Source organism: Solanum verrucosum, unplaced genomic scaffold (assembly GCF_900185275.1).
Source record: "Solanum verrucosum unplaced genomic scaffold, falcon-dt-bn FXZP01000196.1, whole genome shotgun sequence".
In the NCBI taxonomy this organism is placed as follows: Eukaryota; Viridiplantae; Streptophyta; class Magnoliopsida; order Solanales; family Solanaceae; genus Solanum; species Solanum verrucosum.
The window spans coordinates 4,069,852-4,080,097 of record NW_026020420.1 but is presented as its reverse complement, the minus strand read 5'-3'; the positions used below and the strand labels follow the sequence as shown (position 1 = coordinate 4,080,097).

Below are 10,246 nucleotides of genomic sequence, written 5' to 3'. Positions count from 1 at the left end.
TGGCAACAGCGGCGGTGGCAACAGCGGCGGTGGCAGCAGCGGCGGAGATGGAAAACGGATTCGCCGATTTGGTTTCTATTTGGATAATGGAAGCGTAGAGTGTTGTTTATGGGCTTTGAAAATGGGGCTTTGGGCTGTGGGTAAGTAATTGGGCTTAAACTCAATTTTGAGGGCTAAACTCTAATTCTTAGTGAAAATCGCGCATACAATATTTAATTTTGATGTATATATATATATATATATATATATTTATAAAATAAATTTAGATATATGTGTATGCATATTGAACTCTAAAAAATATATAGGATAAAATTAGAAGTGATTATATTAGATAAAGATCATCAAAAATACATAGGATAAAATTTAAGAGAGGGTTATAACTTGAATTTATTTGAACACGATTTATATAGATATTCAGATGCATTAGTCCGTACATGCAATATTATGGTGAATAGAAAAAGATACACCAATCACACAATAAGAAAATGTCTCAAAGCCAATAAACTTTAGAATCAATATTGAGTTGGTTAAGAATATAACATATTGGAAGAAAAATTCATATAAACAATATTAACTAATTGAAATTTTTTAAAAAAATCATTAAATTCACATCATATCCGAGAAGACAAGCACAAAAGTTAGACATTCCTTTAAATTTTTTTTGAAAACTTGCTTATTATAAAATTAAATGAGTAGAATATATAGAGAATTCACATTAAGAGAGCAAAAAAAATACACAAAGTGTGGCTGCTGGGATTCGAGCCCAGGTCTCCACGGCCACAACGTGGAATTCTTACCACTAAACTACAGCCACAGGATGAATGCAAAATCGTAATAGATCTGATTAGTTAAGTCATTTACGCTTACAAAATAAGAAAAGAATTTGGTTAGAAGCACAAATATATGAAAGATCATTATATATCATACCATATATTTCATACATGTTCGTTTTGGTTTTTCATACCAACAATGATTCTTAAGACGTTTGAAAATATACAAATAATCCATTTCTAGCTTCTTCTTTTTTGTATAAGTATTACTTATCGATATGTTATATGAATTTGATTCTAGTTTTAATTCAATTACTTTGGTAGGAAAGGCATATTTATTTTTCCTAATTAGTTTGGCATTTCTACAAGACCCTTCATGTTATCACACTTTCTTAAAAACATTCTTATAGTCTGTTTGGTCAAGCTTTTAAAAGATAAAAAATGTTTATTTTAGAAAAGTAAAGTGTTTGATCAAGCTTTCACGAGAAAACAAGTGTTGATCAACATTACTACAAATGCATTTCGATAACATTCACAATCCTATCTGATTTATGATCTATCCTATGCACAAAATACTCCTTAACGGGTAAAAGAATGGGTATCAATAAACTAAAATGGGAATTTTTGTATATATGTCACTAATATTAAAAATCAACAAGTGAACAAAAGGTGTCGTGGTGTAGTTGGTTATCACGTCAGTCTAACACACTGAAGGTCTCCGGTTCGAGTCCGGGCGACGCCAATTCTATTTTGTGAAATAGACAACATTCTTCTTTTATTTTTTTTAATTATATAGTTGATTAATTAAACAAGTTAGGAGGTAACGGAGTGTTGTTTTGTTGTTTGAATGTTTAGGTTTGTTCGGTTCATGTAGTTCTTGCATTAAATATCTATCATCATATATTGTGTTTCGATTATCACATACTTTGTTGTTGCTATTGTTCCTTTCTTGTAAGCTTTGCCGATGGTCTTTTGGAAACCGGCTCTCTATCCTACCTCATGGGGTAGTAGTAAGGTTCTACGTACACTTTACCCTACCCAGATCCCACTTATGGCATTCACTGGGTATGTCATTGTTATTGTTGATTACAAATTTGATATTCAAAATCAATTCAAATTTGAGCTCTTAGGGCTCACTAAAGGAGAAACACTCCCTACATAAGAAATGACTCAAAAAAACATTGAAACTTGAGACCTCAAGCATTTTTTGAGATACTTGTTAGTTGTTACTTGTTACTATAGCAAGGGATTATCTTATAAAAAGAATTATGGTTTTGCCGTATTTGTGCAGTCCAATTTTTCAACAAAGGAGATTGATGAAGTTAATCCCTTTACTCTGATGATGTTCAGAAACTGAGGATGATTGAATATGAGATTGTTGAGCATGCAACACAATCGTTTGGTTTGAGGGATAAGATATTATAGTCGTGGGAATATATCGAGGATAAGTTTATCCCATATGTAAGATTTTTGATTCAGAACTTAATCTGACAGAACAGGCATAAACCCCTTTGGTTTCAAACAAGGACTAGAGCAATTTACTTGCTTTCAGTTCTTGTTAAAGTCAAAAATGAACAAAAGAAAAGGTCAACAAGAGGATGTGTATTTGCATATATATAGTATATCATTACATGCTATTACTGATGGATAGCAACATAAAGAACAAACTACACCAGAACTTGATCAAAAACTTTACGCGCAAATGAATATATATTATGCAGCTGTATACAACACAAATAAATGGTACACGATTAAAGACAATCTCCTAAATACACGACCAAAATGCAGAAAAATAGTAAATACAACTATGGTCTTTACAAATCCAAATGTAAGCTAAAAGTTGTAACCTTGAAAAATAATGGTCATCAGAACAGTTTGTTCTGTTTCCATCATTCCTTGTTTCTTGAACATGAGAGGCAATTAACCAATCATGTTCGTAATGCTACATACATCAACTAGTTTCAGAGACGAATCCTTCCAAGATGTAATCTGGTTGAAATCAATTTTGGAAGGGAAAATAATTACCAGAAGTTGTGGCATCTGCTACTCTTAGAGGAAACCTCCATCAGTCCATTTGGACTCTGATTTTCCACCATGAGCAACATGTTTATTGTTAGGTGCACTTTGGAAATTATCAAATCCATCATCTTTACCATCATCCCAACCAGCCCAGCCATCGTCATTACTGGATGTAGCCCCTCCGGTAGGATTTTCTTTCCTGTTGTCTTTACTATCCCAATCATCCCAGGACGCTGAGCTGACCGAATTGGCCTGCCTACCAGATGATTGTGCTCCTCCAGAAGAATTCCATCCTTTAGATGCCTGACTGGATTCCTTATAATGGCCGTTTCGTTCATTTTCACTTTGTTGCCAGCTATCGTCCCTCGGGTTTGAACCCTCAGCAAATTCCTCAACTTTCTGCGAAGCTAAAGCTAAGACCCCCTTCATGATACCCCAGCCCTTCTGTCCAATCTCAGTTGTTTTTGTTGCGACAACATTGACTGTTTCATTCATCTTGTAATCATAACCACCCTCTGCCACCTGTAAGAGTCGGATTACACAAGCATCTTACTGAACATTAATAAATCCCTGCCTCTTTGTCCAAAAAAACTAGAAACAATAGAGTTGAGAATACAGGCTATATGACCAAAAACTTAAATGAAGACTGGAAAAATACACAACTAACAGTACTGTGAAAGAGAGGGGATTGACTCCTGCTCGACTAAAGTATAAACGGTCAGTAAATTAAATATTATATTTTGATAGAAATACTCATCCCTATGAGCATTGAATAATCACTACGGACTCTTAAGTGATTGGAGAAGGATCAAACACAAACTAACCTGCAACTTTAGCAGAAGAAAACTCCAACTCATAATATGAAATAATTGAAACATATTGCAACCTTTCTTCCTATGATGCCAAGTTCCGTTAACTTTTAAGTCACAATTTTTGGTTTTCAATTAATACAATTCAACTGTACTGTCTTCTTTCTCATGGCAAGATAAAGGGCAAAACTAATTTTACAGATGCTCAACTTCATATAGAGTAACTCCCAAGACGAGGAGTTCTACCATTAAGGATTATAACTAGAGAGGTGGAGAAAGACTCATAATATTGTGGAGGGAAATCTTGGTTATGATAAAGTGCAACAAACAATTGCTTCTTTCCCATGCTTTCCCCCAAGACCTTCATAGAGAAAAACTATCTTGAAGATGAATTTCCCTTTTGGCAGCCCCTAAGGAGGATCCACTTAGCTTAACCAAACTACTAGTAAGTAGTAACTAGGCTAAGCATTTCCAAAACTCTCTCTCATCTTATTCAAGATATTCAAACTATAACATATGCATATATTGTTATGATTTATTAGACCTAATAGGTCCATTTCTAATTGAAGATACCAAAACATCTAATAAATTTGTATGGTCTTAGGGTGTGTCAAGAGGTTAAAACAAAAAAAAAGTTTGAGAAGCTATCAAATAGCTATTAACCCAAAATTTCTCAGGCTTAGTACGTGTAAGGTTTACACTTAACATATTTTGAAGTGTTTTATGAAGCTTAAAAGTCAGTAAAGCTCACAAAATCAATGTAAAACAGCATGAGCATGTTTTACTCAATCTATCTTATCTCCTTCTAATAGTTATTCAAATTCCATCTGATCTCATAAAAACAAGACTTATAGGCTAAAAGATTTATGAAGAGCATCAACCATTTCTCCCATTTATGTACTAAACCAAATTTTGAATTGAATCGGAGCATTATGTGGTCCGACCTTGTACAGGTCCATATGAAAGGGTTACTAAGATATGAGGATTCAAATCTATAAGATCCCACATAAAATAGATGTATGAGGCTATCTATATACGAAAGAAAAATGCATGTTGCAATCATATACCATATTCAAACTTAGGATGTCAGTCTTAGTGGAACATGTCTTAATTTTTTGTTGAAGGGGATTTTTCATGTAACATCATTCAAGAGTTGCACTGATTATCCAATTTCAACACTTGATCCAAAAAAAAAAAAATCTAATCTCAATTTTCAAATCTCTGACTATCTATCTAAAAAAAGGAGTAGACTGATTCACGAAGCATCCCCTGTTCATACAAGATGCATGTCACGCATATAAGTTTGATACATCACAAGATGTAGGTTGGTACACTCACAAAATAGACAAATTACTAAATACCAGTTCAAGTTACAAAATAGTGGTCGACCGAAGAATATTCCGAAATTACATGTGTACGTCTGAGTGTGAATCATGTGTAAGTCCCAACCCCTTAGCAAAAAGATATAGGTTGTTGATAATGCAAATGTGATCGTAAATAGTTTTAAAGATTAAACTTCAAATGGCCATCCATTACTTTCCTTTGGTCTATCCCTGTATTAGTAATACATTATCGCAAAGCATAATGCTCCGTGGCACATTACTTAGGACTTGGCATTTTACAAAACACAGAAATATTGTAATTCAATTTGCCATTCAATTGAAATGGATTGAAGAATACTTGTAAATCCTAAGTTCGGATAAAGCGAGACTTCTTCCAACGTTTGGGGAGAAAAGACATGCAGTGAACACTTATTAGCTCAGAAGGCATCTCCACAAAATTAGGTATAACAATCAATTAAAAGTACCTTAGAGCCAAACTCTTTTGTCCCTGCTTGAACAACAGTTGCAGCCGACTGTGCCGCTGAGGCTGCTATCATAGATAACCTACCGAATCCCTGCACACATAAAGCAGCAACCTCAACAGCTATACGCTAAATGATTTTTGACTCTTATACACTGAAAGATTAATTTTTTACAGTATCAGTTCAGTTATAAACCAATGATAGATAATTCCCTACATTAAGCACGACTGGATAACCGAGAACATAAGATAAGTAACTAGTGAAACTATACTGAAAACACAAATTACTTCTAATGTGAGTTAAATCTATATAGATAAACATAAAACACCATAAACCCCACAGAGACATGATTAGCTCAACCTTTATACCTGAGTAACAGCAGAAAAGACATCGCCTTGCGAATTGTTATTATTATTCCTAGGCATTGAGCCAGAACTTGATCCAAATCCAACATACTTCCCTCCTTGAGAGGGCGGAAGGCCCTCTGGCCGGGAGTCATTCTCAGCCATTTTCCTAGCAAAAAAATTATCCTTATTCGCGGCAGACGCCTCATACTGCGCCATTGTAACATCATCTGTAGACCTCGACCTAGCAGGCCCACCACCACTACCTCCTCCATTCCTAAAATCACCCACTGTCTGATTTCTCCTCATACTACTGTTACTATCGCCACCTTCATCAAAACTATCCCAATTATCCCAACCAGAATTACCACCTGAATTTCCAATTCTACTTCCACTCAACGGAGGTCTGCTACTGCTGCTATTAGGACCTTTTACAGATTCCTTCACAACAGGTGGATCCTGCCAAGGTTTTCCCTCAGCCAGATTTTGAATCCTATCACGATAAACAGAAGCAGATTTCGTATTGTATTTGGTAAAAATATCAGTTTCTTTTGGGATTCCATATTGGTTCATGAATTTGTTCAACTTGTCATTACCTCCCAGCTCCATTTTCCGGAGCTGGATCTCGGACCATGAGTCCATGGTAACGGATCGGACGAATGAAATGTGGACACCTAGCCCACGGTGTTTGCCGGAGCATTCCAAACACATGAAAACTCCATAGGAAACAGAGGCCCATTGTGGATTCTTCTGAGAACAATCAACACAAACCTTGTTACCAGTTTGTGCTTGGAGATCTCGGAGACGACGTGATGCCGCCATTGTATCGGTTCGGACGGCCCGGATACAATTCGGATGTCGGATCTGTAGAGAGATCGGAAAATGCAAAATTGAGGGAAAGAGAAAGATGGAGTGATCAGAACAGGGGAGGAGAAGCTGTTAAAACAGAAAATGGCCAGGAGGATAACGGCTGGTTTACAAACAAGGCTATAATAGTCCGAGAACAAAAAAAAATTATTTTTGTGACGGTACATCTTCATGTGTGCGGCTTAGTTTTGTGAGTGGACATGTGTCAAATTTTCTAATTAGTATTAATGACTATTGAGTGAATTCAAATAATAAGTTGTAATATTATTGACGAAGATATACTTAGATACATATATTTTTTATATGAGATAGACAGATACACTAAAAGAGAGAGAGAGGGGCTAGTGATATGGGGAGAAAGGTGAGAGAGATTTGTTATGTATCTCAGACATATGAATCACACTAGATACACATTAAATACGTGTATTTATATGTATCTAGGGTGATTCGCATGTATCCGAAATGTCGTGTGATTCGCATTTATCCGGGATGTCATGTGATTCGCATGTATCCGGAATGTCAGATACATAGAAGAGTGGTGGAGAGAGAGATGGGAGGGAGGCGAGCGAAATTTGTTATGTATCTCAGATATGTGTGAATTCACTTGGATATAATGTATCTAGAACAAATTACACGAAAGTTGAAATATTGTGGTTGATTTATATCTCATACGAATTTAACGCGATTGTATTGTGGCGTTAGATTATATGATTAAAAATTAGTAAATTTTCATGTGTTGGCATTTCTAATAAACTATTGTAAATTTATGTCTAGTTTAGATACACAACTTACAGAAATTAAATCAAAATTTGCATTGGTGAAGGTAACAGATATCCAAACAAAATAGTCAAAATGTTCATAAACGGTTCAGGACGCCACCATTATCCAAACAACAACAAAAAAATACACAACTTTATTTATTTACAAGAAGATGACCAACACACTAAAACATGCAAGTAGCTTATGGGTTTCTATGAAACCAAAGTACATCAGAACAAGACTGACCATCACTACCCATATTCCTCATCTTAAGTAGCAAATGAACCACAATCCCACACAAGAAACCCAATGCAGCACTTGACCCAACTAATGAAACTGATGTGCAAACAAGTACCACAAATGCCTCTTCTTTAGTGTTCATATCTCTTGCACACATAGCCAATTCAATCCCAGCAAACAACAATAGAACCCCTAAAACCCCAACAGGAAATTGTGTCAAAACCTTCACCATTGAACTACCTAAAACCAATCCCAAAATCAACTTAGCCACACCAAGAAGTGCCACACACCCACCACTCCTACCACCAAACTTGTATTGCCCTGCTAGCCCACCTGCACCATGACAACATGGCATTGCACCAAACCAACAACCTATAAGGTTCATCAACCCCACCGTCATCGACACCGAGGTAGCTGTAACTTCCCTCTCAGGAAACAAATCTGTTGACAGTTTACACACTGCAATCACAGAGTTTAGTACAGATAAAGGAAGTTGAGGTATAGTACCCTTAATAAACCCTTGCTTCCAAGCATGTTTTGATATACTTATTACTTCAATTTTCGATGGACCAAATTTAAACCCTTTTATCGCATTAGGCCCTCTTATAATAGCCAAAACAACACCTAATAAAAATATAAGAAAAGCTGATGGAAGTGAAAATATGATTTTCTGAACTTTTTTCCATCCTGTTTCACTCTCTTGATTATCGACACGATCATCATCATCATCACCAGCACCATTAACAATCACAATAAAAACAGCGCAAATTAAAGCTAACAACAATCCATCTAACCCTACCCAATCCCTCTGCGCTCCAGATTTTGATTTTGCGAAATCTTGTACATTTCTAATATACTTAACTGCTGTCATTGCAAATGACAAACCTTGTGCTAGTTGAATTCCCCTAACAACTGAAATTGGAATCAATCTATACACAATCCGCATCAATCCGGTGACGCCTAAAACGAATAAGATCCCGGCGGTGCAAATTCCGGCAGCCATAACTTCCGGTATGCCGAACTCCGGGTTACTGATAGCTACAGCTGCAATAGATTTCATTGGCTGAACAGGCATTGGTACACCATAGATAGCACCAGTTACAAAATTGTATACACCAGTGAAAATTAGCGTTGTGCCAAGATTTAAGTGACTGGCTAGGGTTAAAGCTAAGACAATTGGTATATATGTGCCTAAATCACCCATTGCACCATTCAATTCAGCCCATTTTGATTTGAATATCAAATTTTCGTTAAATTTCAACATGAAATTTGGCTTAGGTGCTTGGGAATGAGGATTATTTTCTTGAAGTGTGGAAGCCATAATGATGAATTTGTTGTTATGCAAAACATGAATATATATATATATATAGTAAAATGGAGAGGGTGGCAGTTGACTTGCAATAAAGAATCAAGTAAGGATAATAGTATTTTTGACACTTTCAATTGAATAAATTTGGATTTTGACAAGTAGGCTCTTTTTTAAAAAAAAAATTTAATTTTTTTATCTGACAAGTAGGCTGGATCAAGTGGTTATGCACCTCCATCATCATCGATACATTGTAGGTTTGCCCATTTAAGTCACGTAAAAGATCAGCCAAAATATTATTGATTTTTCTGATGATGTTGGGTGGGGGAGAAGAAGATAAATTTGAATTTGGCATGTCTTGAATCAAGAGGTCGAACACTTCCACCATCATCTCGTAGGTTGAGGGCTTGAGAGATAAGTGGGAACATGATTGATATTCGTGACAGAGCGAGGTGGGAGAAAAGAAGATAAATTTGAATTTGGATACTTTAATTAATGTCACTAACTAACTTTCTTAAAGAGTGTGTCACACTTCAAAAACTCTTTTATTTTGAAATAGAGAGTATCATCATGTTTAACTTTCAACTAATTAAAATGTGTGTTTTATCACTTTAGGTTAGAAATTTATTATGTTTAAACTATTTTTAGAATCATAGCACTCTTAAAGTATGAAATAACAATACAAACTAACGTAATAAATCGATAATTAAATGATGGAACGATTAATAATTTGTGAATTTTCACAATTAAAGGGATTAATAGTGAATATTTCAACTAAATAAAGGTTGAGTGTATAATAATAATAATAATAAATTTAATGTAATTTCACATAGGGTCTGTAGAGAGTGGTGCGTATGCAGTATTACCTTTATATCTTATAAAGGTAGAGAGGTTGTTTCTTATAGATTATCGGTTCATGTAAAACATACCATATTCAAATACGAAAAATAAATACATTAATAAATTCTAAAGATAAAGGTGAAGAACATTAACAAAACGACAAACAAGACGTAAGTGAAACAAAAAAACATGTATAGTAAAATCGAAAAATAAGATAATAGAAAAAACTAGACAATACTCAGATACTTATTAACCTTGTATCATAATTCTCACCCTTTATGCCCTCTTATTAGGATCATATCCTTGATAAATTAAAAATGTCATATCAGATTTCACGAGTATTAAAATCAAAATTTAGTAATAACTGAGGTAGCAAAATTGCTATTAATCATATTAAATAAGATATTACAAGGGAAGCAAGCTAACTAATGTCAACTTAGAACATCAAATGTCCCATCAAAGTGATGAAGGGCCATTATAAGATCCCA

General features: G+C 35.0%; 2 protein-coding genes and 2 non-coding genes across 5 annotated transcripts; 1 reads left to right on the top strand and 3 right to left on the bottom strand.

Annotated features, from left to right (window-relative positions):
• Positions 1-742: 742 nt before the first annotated feature.
• TRNAH-GUG (transfer RNA histidin (anticodon GUG)) lies at positions 743-814 on the bottom strand. The gene has a single exon. It is a non-coding gene; the product is annotated as a tRNA-His (tRNA).
• Positions 815-1,438: 624 nt separating this feature from the next.
• On the top strand, positions 1,439-1,512 carry TRNAV-AAC (transfer RNA valine (anticodon AAC)). The gene has a single exon. It is a non-coding gene; the product is annotated as a tRNA-Val (tRNA).
• Positions 1,513-2,478: 966 nt separating this feature from the next.
• On the bottom strand, positions 2,479-6,722 carry LOC125841074 (probable ADP-ribosylation factor GTPase-activating protein AGD6). 2 transcript variants are annotated; one of them, XM_049520081.1, is made up of 4 exons: positions 5,771-6,722; positions 5,406-5,495; positions 2,796-3,311; positions 2,479-2,712 (listed from the first exon to the last, which is right to left on the bottom strand). In XM_049520081.1, the coding sequence occupies exons 1-3, from the start codon at positions 6,566-6,568 to the stop codon at positions 2,820-2,822; spliced, it is 1,380 nt and encodes a 459-aa protein (XP_049376038.1). In that variant the 5' UTR covers positions 6,569-6,722; the 3' UTR covers positions 2,479-2,712; positions 2,796-2,819. The 2 variants fall into 2 exon arrangements, with proteins under 2 accessions (XP_049376038.1, XP_049376037.1); XM_049520080.1 differs by having other exon boundaries at positions 2,479-3,311; positions 5,771-6,721.
• An 852-nt stretch (positions 6,723-7,574) lies between these two features.
• On the bottom strand, positions 7,575-8,972 carry LOC125841075 (molybdate transporter 1). The gene has a single exon (XM_049520083.1). It carries the CDS (start codon positions 8,931-8,933, stop codon positions 7,575-7,577), a length of 1,359 nt encoding a protein of 452 aa, XP_049376040.1. The 5' UTR covers positions 8,934-8,972.
• Between the last annotated feature and the right edge of the window lie 1,274 nt (positions 8,973-10,246).

Coding starts and splice junctions, on each gene's coding strand:
- LOC125841074 (XM_049520081.1), bottom strand. CDS start 6,568: ATGGCGGCATCACGTCGTCTCCGAGATCTCCAAGCACAAACTGGTAAC. Junction 5,496..5,770: donor TCTTTTCTGCTGTTACTCAG/GTATAAAGGTTG, acceptor TTATGTGTGCAG/GGATTCGGTAGGTTATCTAT. Junction 3,312..5,405: donor CAAAAGAGTTTGGCTCTAAG/GTACTTTTAATT, acceptor CGACTCTTACAG/GTGGCAGAGGGTGGTTATGA.
- LOC125841075 (XM_049520083.1), bottom strand. CDS start 8,933: ATGGCTTCCACACTTCAAGAAAATAATCCTCATTCCCAAGCACCTAAG.